This window comes from Carassius gibelio, chromosome B24, assembly GCF_023724105.1.
Source record: "Carassius gibelio isolate Cgi1373 ecotype wild population from Czech Republic chromosome B24, carGib1.2-hapl.c, whole genome shotgun sequence".
In the NCBI taxonomy this organism is placed as follows: domain Eukaryota; kingdom Metazoa; phylum Chordata; class Actinopteri; order Cypriniformes; family Cyprinidae; genus Carassius; species Carassius gibelio.
The window spans coordinates 23,462,429-23,479,197 of NC_068419.1; the positions used below are offsets into that span (position 1 = coordinate 23,462,429).

The 16,769-nt window shown below is 35.0% G+C and overlaps 1 protein-coding gene across 1 annotated transcript; it reads right to left on the reverse strand.

The window, feature by feature from the left end:
* Window positions 1-764: 764 nt before the first annotated feature.
* LOC128012869 (structural maintenance of chromosomes protein 5-like) lies at window positions 765-1,824 on the reverse strand. Its single transcript, XM_052595442.1, has 2 exons — window positions 1,570-1,824; window positions 765-1,133 (listed from the first exon to the last, which is right to left on the reverse strand). The coding sequence occupies exons 1-2, from the start codon at window positions 1,612-1,614 to the stop codon at window positions 849-851; spliced, it is 330 nt and encodes a 109-aa protein (XP_052451402.1). The 5' UTR covers window positions 1,615-1,824; the 3' UTR covers window positions 765-848.
* Window positions 1,825-16,769: the final 14,945 nt, after the last annotated feature.

Sequence of the window (16,769 nt, forward strand, 5' to 3'; positions counted from 1 at the left end):
CAAAAATTTCTAGGAGTAGTTAGTCGCAGCGTAAAATATGACACTTCCTGTTGCCAATAGGTGGCGCTATGACTATAACTGAATATTGTCATGTCAAACTGTTCAGGACAGGAGTCTCATCCAACATGTGAAGTTTGGGGCAGATTGGTCATTGTATGTCTGAGTTATAGCAACTTCCTGTTTCATGGCGAATCATCGAAATTCGCCAGGCCGCCACACACAGGCCCTTCAACGAAAACTCAAAAGCTTCGCAATTTAACATCGCAAAGGCCTTTAGATTGAGATAGGTCTGACTGCAGAACCGCAGAACCATTACGTCACAACAGTCTGAGGACGACAGCGCCAGCCCGACTGTCTGAGGGCGGAAGTGGGCGGGGCAAGGAATTACGCTACTTCCGTGTTTTGGAACTTTTAAAGTTTAAAACAATGTTGTTATTATTAAGACTTTGTTTTAAACGATTTATTTGAAAATGTATATTTAAGACTGATTAACAATATTATACATTAGACAAAGCATAAAATTAAAAATAAATAATCCAATGAAAACAGAGCTTGAGAGTTTGAACATTTTATTCAGTTGAAAATAACTTTAAATACTCAAACAACATAGACCACCATACACAATAATATAATGGACTGAAAACAAACAAAAAAAAAACATTAATTTAAATAAAATGAGTTTTAAATAAAATCACACACTAGCTGTTTTCTAATTAAATAAAATTACAAAATCAAACTAGATAAATAAATTATATAAAACAAATTAAACCAAATAAAATAAATCTTATAAAAGTTATACAGGCACAAATTTTACATCAATAATTCTCAAGAGAAAAATAAATAACAAATTAAAACTCCATAAACATGGAGTTTATTCTGAGGTGCCTTTCGTCGTGACATTCGAAAAGAAAAACTTCCATGTCCTGTTGAAACTGGAACTGAAACATGAAAGGCTTTTTGGCCAGTTCCAGATCATCTTTTCTTTCCGCCCGATCAAGTTTAAGAAGGGCCTCTTCCTGGTCTTCCTTCTTTAGGTCCAGATATGACGGCTCTTGCACAGAACCTCTGAAGGAGTGGCAGTTGTCCCGCAGCCATCCAACTGCGGTCCTGAGGTCTTTGACCATCTGTGGTTCCTTCATGAGAGAAGAGTTCAAAAAAATAATGAAATAATTAATTCATTTAAAAGAATTATTCTCACAAGAGAAGAGATGCACCACATTTGGCTGCTAGCTCATTTCCATCTGTTGTCCCTGGGGAGATTGGAAGTGTCCTCAACAATACATTGTGGTTTAATCAGGATGCATGTAAAGTAATGTTTTGAAATTATGCAATTCTCATGGTCAGAAAATTTAACAAATGCTGTAAAATACAACGCAACAACAAATTAAATCACAAACCATGAATATGTAACCCAACAAAGTGATACTGTGATATTGCTAAATATTAGCCTAACTTACAAAATTATTCCTTTAAAAAAATATGTATATATCAGTACAGAGCTGTCTTGTATAAGCGTAACGTTATAATGTTAAGTATGTTGCATCTATCAAATATATAACTTCTTTTTACTTCTTTCTCTTCTTCTTTTCCTTGTTCTACAGTGTGCTCCGCCATAGTTAAACCTTTTATTGTCTATCTTTTACTGTCTAAAAACCTTTTAATGTTTATCTTTTACTGTCTAAAAACCTTTTACTGTCTAGTCTAAACAAACACGTCTAAACATGAACTTCCGGCATCGGGCTGCTACCCCGCCCACTTCCGCTCTCAAACAGTCGGTCTGGCGCTGTCGTCCTCAGACTGTTATGACGTAATGGTTCTGCGGTTCTGCAGTTGGTTATTATTGTTTAGATTAGGCATACCAAATTTGGTGTTGATCTGAATTAATCTCTAGGAGGAGTTCGTTAAAATACAACGCATGGAAATGACAAAAATGACACAAAATTTGCTCATAATATTAGAATTAACCGACTTCCTGTTGGGTTTCGGATTTTGCTCCAAGAGACTTTTTTGTAGGTATTGGAGAGTTACATGTGTATACCGATTTTCATACATGTACATGAAACGTAGCTCGAGGCGCACACCGTTGAACGTGTATAGGTGGCGCTGTTGAGCCATTTTGGCACACCCACTTCTGAAACCCATATCAGACGTAAATTTTCGCCAGTTCTGAGGTGTGTGCAAAGTTTCATGACTTTTCGAGCATGTTTAGGCCCTCAAAAATGCGATTCATCTTAGAGAAGAAGAAGAATAATAATAAATATAGCTGCAAGCAGCGATGTCGGGCTCAAGCCATCAGTGCAACGCCACCCCGGTGGCATCAGGATAACTGTGCCCAGCGGGCATAAGCATTTACAGTAACCCTCTGACAATCAAGTTTTAAGGGATGCGGCAGTTAAAAGGTTAATCCGACCAATCTAGACTTTGAAATCACATACACAGAACAATATATATAACTTTATTAACACTTTATTTTAATATTTATAAAAAATGTATAAGCTGTGCATTGTAGCTGACACCTATATGAACACATTACAATTGTTTTATGACTGCAAGTCTTTCTTCTCAAATGCTATTGAGCTTCAAATTTGCATTTGAGCCCATGTGAAAAAGTAGCATAATTTACATATGACTTACAGTTTGTTGTAATAAATATCAAACATTCAATTTAATTGTGCATTATAGCTGTCACCTAGATGAACAATTACAGTTGTTTTTATGACTGTAAGTCATTCTCTTCAAATGCTACTGACGTTAGAAAAAGTGTATAACAATATCACATGTAACTTTAGAGACCGGCCCTAAATTTGAGACTCTAGAAAGTCCAATGTCAAGACAACTTTATGCCTGTTTTATTTTCTTTAGTTTTCTTTTCTCTGTGCCGGATTGCTGATGTCCTATACCCAGGCATAGATGTCCATCCATCAATTACGAACATTCAGCCGCAAACATGAGGTGTGAGCGGTCGCGAGCGCGGATGGGAGAATGGCGCATGTTTTTTTTTTTTTTTTTTGAGCAACTGGGATGGTGCCCCCTCTGGGAGTTGGTGCCCTATGAAGACTGCATACTATGCATATAGGGAGCGGCGGTACAATCTCGAAGATATATTCCTCAAACCATCTTACAAGAGGAGGTGATGCTAATCCTTCATTCCTGCATAAAAGCTATTCAAGTGTACAGTTTCCTTTTATTGCATCTTGAAATAAATATTTCTGAATTCTGAATCAAACTGGGTTGTGTTTATTTATTTATTTTATAAGACAACTGAGACTTTACTCTCCTTTGTAATATATGTGCTTTTAAACCAAGAACAATTTATTTATAGATGTATTACTGCTTAATAATGACTATTATTAAGGGAAAAGGCTTTATAATCATGAACTATTTACTAATGCTTTGCTAATGAGTGCAATTATTATAAAGTGTTACCATTGCATATACTAATGTTAACAAATTAGACATTATTTTACAGTGTTACCAAATCCTTAAATAATGTATTAGTGTTTTGTAATGATTTTAATGACCTATAAGCATTTGTGAAATAGTTTTACTTGCATTGCAGCTTTATCTGTCAGTTGAAGAGTTTTACTGTTACATCCATGAGATTAATAAATGTCATGTCATGTCACAGGTTGTCATAGGTCAGTATCAAATGAGTTTGAAATTATTATTTTCAGCACAAATTAGGGTTCTTAGGATGTTTTTAAATCCCTAAAACTGTCAGAAAAGGATAAGGCCTAAGAGATTTCTTAACCTGTAATGAAAGGAAAAAACACCACCATTATCAACAACAAAAACAATAACAATTTAAAATACAGATTTTTTTTTTCTGATTATTAAAGGGATGATTAGGTCTCTCTCTCTCTCTCTCTCTGCCAGACAGCCCCTCCCTACAGTCCACACACACTGTCACAGTCACCAACCCCCTCACACTCCCCCTCCCTCTCCCCCTCCCTTCCCTCACACAGACAGGGTGGCCAGAGTGAGATCATGTCAGTTGAGAAGTCTGACAGTTTTTAAATTTTCTTTTATCCATACAGTGTTGTAAAGTCGTGAAACTATGCATATTTCCTCAGAATGATTTGATCTTTGTATGAAAAAATGCTTTGAAGTGTTTGGAAGCTGCAATTTAAACATACAAGACAATTAATGTTTCCCTTTTTACTGTCATTTCAAAAATTCACCACGACAAAACCGTTCAAGCTAACCAAAATCCGTTCGCAATTTAAGTTCCTCAATGGTTTTTCTTCATGTAGACAAAGTTTGGTGTGTATAGTGTACTTCCCCTGTGAGGAGTATGCATTAATTCACAACTGTAAAATCTCAAAAATACACATTCAAATCAAAATAGCCGACTTCCTGTTGATCGTAGCTCATGACTGTGAATTAGAAAGTTGTCCGTCTTGATTAGAACAATTTATGTACCAAGTTTGGTGTCTGTAGCTAAAACTAACCCGCCCACTTTTGACAAAAGGTGGCGCTATAGCGTGCCTCCTTCACGCCCTTTTAAAAGCTTTTGCCATTGTCTAGCTATCACTAATACTGATATGTGTTTTGAGTTTCATGTAAATCTGAGGTTGTTGTCTGCCTCAAACTCACCATAACAGAACATTCAAGTTTGACACGTTGCCATGGCAACGCCATATTAGATATCAATATCCCCACAACAGATTTACATCGGCCGTGTTTTGTCATTATTCTGATGAAGTTTTAAGTAAATCGAGTAAAAATAAGATGCTGAATTCAAAACATTTTGAAAATGACTCACTTCCTGGTGCCAGTTGGTGGCGCTATAACGTTGACTCTTAATAGTCACATATATACGATCGGTATCATACAACGAACAAACCAATGAAGTTTGATCAAATTCAGGAAATGTATGTGGACGTTATTAGACATTTCCTGTTTCTCATTTCTCGCCATAATTTCAACGCCTCACCACGGGCAAACCGTTCGAGATATCAAAAATCCCCTCGCAATTTTTTATCCCCAATGTCTTGAGATCATGTTCACCGAGTTTCGTGGCGAACGGGTTGAAAACCTCAGAGGAGTATTTCAAATTCCAGAGCATGCTTTTTTTAAACAGCCCTGAATAGCTGACTTCCTGTTGGGCGGAGCCTATGACATAAAGTGTGAAAGTTGTTCGGCTCAATGAGATCTATAAGTGTACCGAGTTTCATATAAATACATGCAAGTGTGTGTGAGCTATTGTTCAAGTTTTCTGAAGGTGTTCCAGGGGGCGCTGTAGAGTCCCTGTGCCACGCCCGGGTCCCAGCCTCTGCAGCGTCCTGATGGCCGCAGATTCCAATGTGTGTGCCAATTTTCAAGAGTTTTTGAGCATGTTAAGGCCCCTAAAAACCCCCGGAAGGTTTAATAAAAAATAAAAAAAATAATAATAAATATAGCTGCAAGCAGCGATGTCGGGCTCAAGCCATCAGTGCAACGCCACCCCGGTGGCATCAGGATAACTGTGCCCAGCGGGCATAAGCATTTACAGTAACCCTCTGACAACAAGTTTTAAGGGATGCGGCAGTTAAAGGGTTAATCCGACCAATCTAGACTTTGAAATCACATACACAGAACAATATATATAACTTTAGTAACACTTTATTTTAATATTAATAAAAAATGTATAAGGTGTGCATTGTAGCTGACACCTATATGAACACATTACAATTGTTTTATGACTGCAAGTCTTTCTTCTCAAATGCTATTGAGCTTCAAATTTGCATTTGAGCCCATGTGAAAAAGTAGCATAATTTACATATGACTTACAGTTTGTTGTAATAAATATCAAACATTCAATTTAATTGTGCATTATAGCTGTCACCTAGATGAACAATTACAGTTGTTTTTATGACTGTAAGTCATTCTCTTCAAATGCTACTGACGTTAGAAAATTATTTAACAATAGCACATGTAACTTTAGAGACCGGCCCTAAATTTGAGACTCTAGAAACTCCAATGTCAAGACAACTTTATGCCTGTTTTATTTTCTTTAGTTTTCTTTTCTCTGTTCCGGATTGCTGATGTCCTATACCCAGGCATAGATGTCCATCCATCAATTACGAACATTCAGCCGCAAACATGAGGTGTGAGCGGTCGCGAGCGCGGATGGGAGAATGGCGCATGTTTTTTTTTTGTTTTTTTTGAGCAACTGGGATGGTGCCCCCTCTGGGAGTTGGTGCCCTAAGAAGACTGCATACTATGCATATAGGGAGCAGCGGTACAATCTCGAAGATATATTCCTCAAACCATCTTACAAGAGGAGGTGATGCTAATCCTTCAAGAATCGCATAAAAGCTATTCAAGTGTACAGTTTCCTTTTATTGCATCTTGAAATAAATATTTCTGAATTCTGAATCAAACTGGGTTGTGTTTATTTATTTATTTTATAAGACAACTGAGACTTTAATCTCCTTTGTAATATATGTGCTTTTAAACCAAGAACAATTTATTTATGGATGTATTACTGCTTAATAATGACTATTATTAAGGGAAAAGGCTTTATAATCATGAACTATTTACTAATGCTTAGCTAATGAGTGCAATTATTATAAAGTGTTACCATTGCATATACTAATGTTAACAAATTAGACATTATTTTACAGTGTTACCAAATCCTTAAATAATGTATTAGTGTTTTGTAATGATTTTAATGACCTATAAGCATTTGTGAAATAGTTTTGCTTGCATTGCAGCTTTATCTGTCAGTTGAAGAGTTTTACTGTTACATCCATGAGATTAATAAATGTCATGTCACGTCACAGGTTGTCATAGGTCAGTATCAAATGAGTTTGAAATTATTATTTGCAGCACAAATTAGGGTTCTTAGGATGTTTTTAAATCCCTAAAACTGTCAGAAAAGGATAAGGCCTAAGAGATTTCTTAACCTGTAATGAAAGGAAAAAACACCACCATTAGCAACAACAAAAACAATAACAATTTAAAATATAGATTTTTTTTTTCCTGATTATTAAAGGGATGATTAGGTCTCTCTCTCTCTCTCTCTGCCAGACAGCCCCTCCCTACAGTCCACACACACTGTCACAGTCACCAACCCCCTCACACTCCCCCTCCCTCTCCCCCTCCCTTCCCTCACACAGACAGGGTGGCCAGAGTGAGATCATGTCAGTTGAGAAGTCTGACAGTTTTTTAATTTTCTTTTATCCATACAGTGTTGTAAAGTCGTGAAACTATGCATATTTCCTCAGAATGATTTGATCTTTGTATGAAAAAATGCTTTGAAGTGTTTGGAAGCTGCAATTTAAACATACAAGACAATTAATGTTTCCCTTTTTACTGTCATTTCAAAAATTCACCACGACAAAACCGTCCAAGCTAACCAAAATCCGTTCGCAATTTAAGTTCCTCAATGGTTTTTCTTAATGTAGACAAAGTTTGGTGTGTATAGTGTACTTCCCCTGGGAGGAGTATGCATTAATTCACAAAAGAAAATTCCCAAAAATCCATATTCAAGTCAAAATAGCCAACTTCCTGTTGGTCGTAGCTTATGACTGCGAATTAGAAAGTTGTCCGTCTTGAGAAGAACAATTTATGTACCAAGTTTGGTGTCTGTAGCTAAAACTAACCCCCCCACTTTTGACAAAAGGTGGCGCTATAGAGTGCCTCCTTCACGCCCTTTTAAAAGCTTTTGCCATTGTCTAGCTATCACTAATACTGATATGTGTTTTGAGTTTCATGTAAATCTGAGCTTGTTGTCTGCCTCAAACTCACCATAACAGAACATTCAAGTTTGACACGTTGCCATGGCAACACTATATCAGATATCAATATCCCCACAACAGATTTACATCGGCCGTGTTTTGTCATTATTCTGATGAAGTTTTAAGTAAATAGAGTAAAAATAAGATGCTGAATTCAAAGCATTTGGAAAATGACACACTTCCTGCTGCCAGTTGGTGGCGCTATAATGTTGACTCTTAATAGTCACATATATACGATCAGTATCATACAACGAACAAACCAATGAAGTTTGATCAAATTCAGGAAATGTATGTGGATGTTATTAGACATTTCCTGTTTCTTATTTCTCGCCATAATTTCAAAGCCTCGCCACGAGCAAACCGTTCGAGATATCAAAAATCCCCTCGCAATTTTTCATCCCCAATGTCTTGAGATCATGTTCACCGAGTTTCGTGGCGAACGGGTTGAAAACCTCAGAGGAGTATTTCAAATTCCAGAGCATGCTTTTTTTAAACAGCCCTGAATAGCTGACTTCCTGTTGGGCGGAGCCTATGACATAGAGCGCGAAAGTTGTTCAGCTCAATGAGATCTATAAGTGTACTGAGTTTCATATAAATACATGCAAGTGTGTGTGAGCTATGGTTCAAGGTGTCTGACTGTGTTCCAGGGGGCGCTGTAGAGCCCCTGTGCCACGCCCGGGTCCCAGTCTCTGTGGCGTCCTGATGGCCGCAGATTCCAATGAGTGTGCCAATTTTCAAGAGTTTTTGAGCATGTTAAGGCCCCCAAAAATGCCCAGAAGGTTTAAAAAAAAATAAAAAAAATAATAATAAATATAGCTGCAAGCAGCGATGGCGGGCTCAAGCCGTCAGTGCAACACCACCCCGGTGGCATCGGGAAAACTGTGCCCAGCGGGCATAAGCATTTACAGTAACCCTCTGGCAATCAAATTTTAAGGGATATGGCAGTTAAAGGGTTAATCCGACCCGTCTAGACTAGACTTTTCCCTAAATTTGAGACTCTCGAATGTCCAATGTCAAGCCAACTTTATGCCTGTTTTTGTTTTGTTTTTTACTTTATTTTTCTTTTCTCTGTGCCGGATTGCTGATGTCTTTTACCCGGGCATAGATGTCCATCCATCAATTACGAACATTCATCCGCAAATGTCCGAGCGGTCGCGAGCGCGGATGGGAGAATGGCGCATGTTTTATTTTTTTTGAGCTACTGGGATGGTGCCCCCTCTGGGAGTTGGTGCCCTATGAAGACTGCGTATTCTGCATATAGGGAGTGGCGGTACTATCTGGAAGATATATTCCTCAAACCGTCGTACAAGAGGAGGTGATGCTAGTACTTCAAGGATCTCTCAAAACCTATCTGTTCATAAAGCCTATATATAAAGTCTTAATATAGTATTCCACAATATGTTGTGCTATTCTAATATTATTGTGGTTTTTTATTGACATTGTTTTTTGCTGTTATTTTTTGTTTTAATATTGTTACTGTTGTTACTTGTTGTACGGTGACCTTGAGTGGTTTGAAAGGCGCCTTAAATAAAATGCATTATTATTATTATTATTATTATTATTATTATTATTATTATTAGCTGTACACTTGATAAAAAAAATTAAATATTAACTTATGCAATTGTATATATATATATATATATATATATATATATATATATATATATATATATATATATATATATATATATATATATATATATATAGTGTACAGTTTTCTTTTATTGCATCTTGAAATAAATGTTTCTGAGTTCTGTGTTTGTTTATTTTTTTTATTTTTATTTTTTTTTAGGAAAATTACAGCCTTTAATCTCCTCAAAATAAATGTGCATATAAACCATGAACAATTTAATTATAGCTGTATTTATAAAATGCTTACTAATGACTATTAATTTTGGGAGTAGGCTAGCAACAGTTGATGTTGAGGCCTAAGATATTTCTTAAGCTGTAATGATGAAAAAACAACAACAACACCAAATTGCTTTTTTTTCTGCTGGTCTCCCTCCCTCTCTCTTTCTCTCTCTCTCTCTTTCTCTCTGACACCAAGCCCATCCCCTCTCCCACACATTCACACAAACTCAGCACACACACTTAACACACACACACTTAACACACAAACATACACACACACACACACACACACATTACCCAGAGGGACAGTGACATCAGATGTATGGTAGTTTTTTAATTTTCTATCATCCATATAGTGTTGTATAGTCATCAAACGATGCATATTTCCTCAGCATGACTTGTCTTCTATGTGTACATTTTGTTGAAGTGTTTAGAAGCTGCACTTAAAAAAATAAAAGACATTTACTGGTTCCTTTTTTACTGTTATTTCAAAAAATCACCATGACAAAACCATTCAAGCTATCCAAAATTAATTCGCACCTGTTCTGTAAGATAAATTCTTTAAACAGTGGTAAAAGAGGATGTGATGCTGATCCTTCAAGAGTCACTCCAAGCTTATCTGTCCATAAAGCCTATAAAGAATTATTCTTAATACACAGTATTTCACAATACTTCAGCATATTATTCTAATTAAGTGAGGGTCATTTTATCAGTAAAATACATATTATTTTTCTTTGAAAGATTTCTATAAATGATTTAAATCATACTTGTTTCTACAATAATTATTTAAAAGTAATCATATAGCGCCATCTGGTGGCCATTATTGGTACTAAGAATTGCAAGCTTGATTTATATGTTATGATAGTTTTAATTTTAAGCTGGCTCTTGAAAATGATAAAGCTATGAAACTTACTGTGCTTCTTTCAAATGATGACTTCTACGTATATAAAAAATTATGAAGAGTTGGAATGAAGAATGTTAAAGATATAGTAAAATAACTATTGTATTTTTTTATGTTACTTTAATAAATCGGTATGGCCACACCATTTAAGGTATCCTAAACCCATTTGCAATTTAACATCTTCAGTATATTGGCATCATGTTGAAAAAGTTTGGTGTGAACTACTTGTGTCTTCTTGGAGGAGTATGATTCATTTTCAGGCTGATTTGATCATAAATCCACAATAAAATTTCTGAGTTCTGTATCAATCAGTGTTGTTGTTTGTTTATTTTCATTTTTTTATTTTTCATAGGAAGATAACTGACCCTTTACTCTCCTTTTTAATAAATGTGCTTATAAACCAAGATCGAGCTATTAATAGCTGTATTTATAAGCTGCTTATTAATGACTATTTAAGTTGGGACAAGATTTTATAAAGCATGAACTGACTATTTACTAATGAGTGCAGTTATTATAAAGTGTTACCAATGCATTTACTAATGTTAACAAATTAGACATTATTTTACAGTGTTATAAAATCCTTTAATGACTTATAAGCATTTGTGAAAGTTCTGCTTGCATTACAGCTTAGTCTTCATCTGTGAGCTGAACAGTTTTACTGTTACATCCATGAGATTATGTAAATTAAGATAAATGTCATGTCACAGGATGGAATAGGTCAGTATCAAATGAGATTGAAATTATTATTTGCAGCACAAATAAGTATTTTTAGAATTTTGTTTTTAATTCCTGAAACTGTCAGAAAAGGATAAGGCCTAAGAGATTTCTTAAGCTGTAATGAAAACAGCAATGTTAGCAAAAGCAACAAAAAATAACAATTTAAAATACTTTTTTTTTCTGGTGATTAAAGAGATGATTAAGTTTCTCTCTCTCTCTTTCTCTCTCTCTCTCTCTCTCTCATTGTGTCTGCCACTCAGCTCATGCCCATCCCCCACTCACAGACACACACACACACACACTCAGTCAGCACACATACATTCCTCAAACAGAGGGACAGAGTGAGTTGAGATGTCTGACAGTTTTTTAATTTTCTTTTAATCATACAGTGTTGTAAAGTCATGAAACTATGCATATGTCCTCAGAATGATTTGATCTCTGTATGAATTTTTTTTTAAGTGTTTGGAAGCTGCAATTTAAAAATACAAGACAATTAATGATTCCCTTTTTACTGTCATTTCAAAAAAATCACCACGACAAAACCGTTCAAGCTAACCAAAATCCGTTCGCAATTTAAGTTCCTCAATGTTTTTTCAACATGTAGATAAAGTTTGGTGAGTATAGTGAACATTTCCTGTGAGGAGTATGCATTAAATCAGAGCTCAATTTAAATATTCAAATCAAAATAGCCGACTTCCTGTTGGTCGTAGCTGATGACTGTGAATTAGAAAGTTGTCCGTCTTGAAAAGAACAATTTATATACCAAGTTTGGTGTCTGTAGCTAAAACCAACCCACCCACTTTTGACAAAAGGTGGCGCTATAGAGTGCCTCCTTCACGCCCTTTTAAAAGCTTTTGCCATTGTCTAGCTATCAGTAATACTGATATGTCTTTTGAGTTTCATGTAAATCTGAGCTTGTTGTCTGCCTCAAACTCACCATAACAGAACATTCAAGTTTGACACGTTGCCATGGCAACACTATATCAGATATCAATATCCCCACAACAGATTTACATCGGCCATGTTTTGTCATTATTCTGATGAAGTTTTAAGTAAATAGAGTAAAAATAAGATGCTGAATTCAAAGCATTTGGAAAATGACTCACTTCCTGCTGCCAGTTGGTGGCGCTATAATGTTGACTCTTAATAGTCACATATATGCGATCGGTATCATACAACGAACAAACCAATGAAGTTTGATCAAATTCAGGAAATGTATGTGGATGTTATTAGACATTTCCTGTTTCTCATTTCTAGCCATAATTTCCAAGCCTCGCCACGGGCAAACCGTTCGAGATATCAAAAATCCCCTCGCAATTTTTCATCCCCAATGTCTTGAGATCACGTTTACAGAGTTTCGTGGCGAATGGGTTGAAAACCTCAGAGGAGTATTTCAAATTCCAGAGCATGCTTTTTTTAAACAGCCCTGAATAGCTGACTTCCTGTTGGGCGGAGCCTATAACATAAAGTGTGAAAGTTGTTCGGCTCAATGAGATCTATAAGTGTACCGAGTTTCATATAAATACATGCTAGTGTGTGTGAGCTATGGTTCAAGATTTCTGACTGTGTTCCAGGGGGCGCTGTAGAGCCCCTGTGCCACGCCCGGGTCCCAGGCTCTGCAGCGTCCTGATGGCCGCAGATTCCAATGTGTGTGCCAATTTTCAAGAGTTTTTGAGCATGTTAAGGCCCCCAAAAACCCCCGGAAGGTTTAATAAAAAATAAAAAAAATAATAATAAGAAGAATAATCCTTAGAAGAACAATAGGGCTCTTCGCCCCTTCGGGCTTGAGCCCTAATAAGAATAATCCTTAGAAGAACAATAGGGCTCTTCGCCCCTTCGGGCTTGAGCCCTAATAAATATAGCTGCAAGCAGCGATGGCGGGCTCAAGCCACCAATGCCATCGCCACCCCGGTGGCATCAGGTAAACTGTGCCCAGCGGGCACATGCATTCACAATATCCCTCTGGCAGTGAGGTTTTAAGGGATATGGCAGTTAAAGGGTTAATCCGAATCATCTAGATTTTAAAATCACATTCACAGAACTATATATATATATATATATATATATATATATATATATATATATATATATATAGAACTTTAGTAACACTTTACAATAAGATTTCATTTATAAACATTATGTTAACATGAATAATATTTATATAGAATTCATTCATGTCAGTTAATATTCCAAACTTAAACATTAAAACATTGTTTTATTGTGATTTTTTTCCAAGCACATTTTACCAATTCCAAACCATATCAATCTTAATAACTAACATTATTTTTTATTTAATCATTTATGAGTGCTATACAATAGTCCAGGAAAGCTGGAAGAGAAAAACTCCTTATATTCATGTGTGCAGAATTATTAGGCATGTTTTCTTTTACAGATGAAATGCGCTAAAAAAGAGTTTTAACTCAAACTGTTTTAACTCAAAGTCGAAAATTATGAAATACCCATGAGAAATATCAAACACAAATGCAATACAGAAATGGATAAATTAAGACTTGACCATTGTACAAAAATGCTGACAGGGTCATGAGGTCAGAAAAGAAGAAGAAAAAAACAGGTTAAGAAGAACTGACAAAAAGAATTGCAAAATAATTAGGAATTAATGTGAAGATTAATTTTTAGTCAATTTTGCAAGACAGACTTTCAGGAAAGGAGGTGGAATAAAAATGAGCTCCTAAATCTTAATTCCGGATTCAGGAAAATATATTCCTCAAACCATCGGACAAGAGGAGGTGGTGCTGGTCCTTCACGAGTCACTCTAATCTGTTCATAAAGCCTATATATAAAGTCTTAATATATAGTATTTCACAATACTTCATGGTATTCTAATTAAATCATTTTTTGGAATCTTAGATCTCTCAGAACCTGACACATTGTAATTCTGAGACTCCAGGAAAGTGGCAGTTCTGTAAAATGTTGGCACTGGAGACTAAATGCTCCCTGATAGTTTCACACCTAATTCACTTAACACACACACACACACACACACACACACACACACACACACACATTACCCACAGTGACAGAGGGACAGAGTGACATCAGATGTATGATAGTTTTTTAATTTTCTATCATCCATATAGTGTTGTATAGTCATGAAACTATGCATATTTCCTCAGAATGACTTGTCTTCTATGTGTATATTTTTTTAAGTGTTTAGAAGCTGCACTTAAAAAAAATAAAAGACATTTACTGGTTACTTTTTTACTGTTATTTCAAAAAATCACCATGACAAAACCATTCAAGCTATTCAAAATTAATTCGCACCTGTTCTGTAAGATAAATTCTTTAAACAGTGGTAAAAGAGGATGTGGTGCTGATCCTTCAAGAGTCACTCAAAACGTATCTGTCCATAAAGCCTATAAAGAATTATTCTTAATATACAGTTCACAATACTTCAGCTTGTTATTCTAATTATGTGAGGGTTATTTTATCAGTAAAATACATAAAATACATATTATTTTTCTTTGAAAGATTTCTATAAATGATTTAAATCATACTTGTTTCTACAATAATTATTTAAAAGTAATCCTATAGCACCATCTGGTGGCCATTATTGGTACTAAGAATTGCAAGCTTGATTTATATGTTATGATAGTTTTAATTTTATGCTGGCTCTTGAAAATGATAAAGCTATGAAACTTACTGTGCTTCCTTCAAATTATGACTTCTACGTATATAAAAAATTATGAAGAGTTGTAATTAAAAATTTTAAAGATATAGTAAAATAACTATTGTATTTTTTTATGTTACTTTAATAAATCGCTATGGCCACACCATTTAAGGTATCCTAAACCCATTCGCAATTTAACATCTTCAGTATATGGCTTCATGTTAAAACAGTTTGGTGTGAACTACTTGTGTCTTCTTGGAGGAGAATGAATTCATTTACAGGCTGAGTTTATCATAAATCCACAATAACATTTCTGAGTTCTGTATCAATCTGTGTTGTTGTTTGTTTATTTTAATTTTTTTATTTTTCATAGGAAGATAACTGACCCTTTACTCTCCTTTTTAATAAATGTGCTTATAAAACCAAGAACAAGCTATTTATAGCTGTATTTATAAACTGCTTACTAATGACTATTAATATTGGGACAAGGCTTTATAAAGCATGAACTGACTATTTACTAATAAGTGCAGTTATTATAAAGTGTTATCAATGCATTTGCTAATCTTAACAAATTAAACATTATTTTACAGTGTTATCAAATCCTTAAATGATTTGTAAGTGTTTTGTAATGATTTTATTGACCTACAAGCATTTGTGAAAGTTCTGCTTGCATTACAGCTTAGTCTTGATCTGTGAGCTGAACAGATTTACTGTTACATCCATGAGATTATGTAAATTCAAATAAATATCATGTCACAGGATGTCAGAGATCAGTATCAAATGAGTTTGAAATTATTATCTGCAGCACAAATAAGGTTTTTTAGGATTTTTTTAAAAAAACTAAAACTGTCAGAAAAGGATAAGGCCTAAGATTTCTATGTGAGTGGCTAAATTTATTTGTTTTTATAACTATAATGCATAAACTATGAAATTATACAAAATGTATAAAAAAGTACAACAGTTATTGTTTTCCAATGTTTTTTATTTATTTAATTTATTTTTTGGGATTTACATAAAAACAAATTAGCCTATGGCAATCATTCTAAACAGCTTGAATAAAACCTGTTAATATTTATTATAGACCACTGTAACTGTGTATAATCTAACAAACAAGTTTATTATGAAAATAAAAGTGTGTACACCAGATAAATTAGACGATAAAGAAATTGCTAACAATAGTATAATAGAGCATGTTTTAGGTTTTTAGGCGTTTAGATGCAGAAATGGACAAATCAAATGTAAAATAAAATGTAATTGATTTAATTAAATATAGATTAATTCTTGTTAGAGCAAAATAATAAATAAATACGTACACACATTAAAAAAGCCGCCAAGATGAATGAGTTTCCTTTTTTATATGTAGATTAAAATTGAAGACAGAAGCAGCTGGTATATGCGGTCACTTAATATTCAAATCCAGTAGATCCACTTCAGATTTATTTCTCAACAGTTTATGTCTACGTGGCTGTTTTCGTTTATATTCGCCAAGCTATTATGTATTTTGAAATAATCTTGTCCGTGATGTGTTCGTTCTTACGACGAAAGGCAGAATCCTGCAGCTCGAGAGATATATGTTATTCTGCCAGTCGCGCTTTCAAATAGTCTTGCACACTTAAACGGGTCACAAACACCTGCATTTAGGACGTGTTGTGTTATAATGGGTGTATTGTGTGCATTTATGACAATATTTTATTTGAAAAAGCTCTTAAACAAGAATAAATTCGTTTGTTTTGAACTTGTGACACTGTGCGTGCTGATCGGAGGCAGTGATTTCAGATAGGCAGCCGCGAATATTTCATTTTCACACAAACAGTTCAAAAACATCTGAATGTAGCTCCTGGTGTGTTCTAATTGGTGAATTGTGTAATATCGCTTTAATATTTTAATTTTAAAAGCTATAAAACAAGAATAAACTCGTTTTTTCTGAGCTCATCATTCCACACGCTCC

Coding starts and splice junctions, on each gene's coding strand:
- LOC128012869 (XM_052595442.1), bottom strand. CDS start 1,614: ATGGCGGAGCACACTGTAGAACAAGGAAAAGAAGAAGAGAAAGAA. Junction 1,134..1,569: donor GAAAAGAAGAAGAGAAAGAA/GTAAAAAGAAGT, acceptor TCTCTCATGAAG/GAACCACAGATGGTCAAAGA.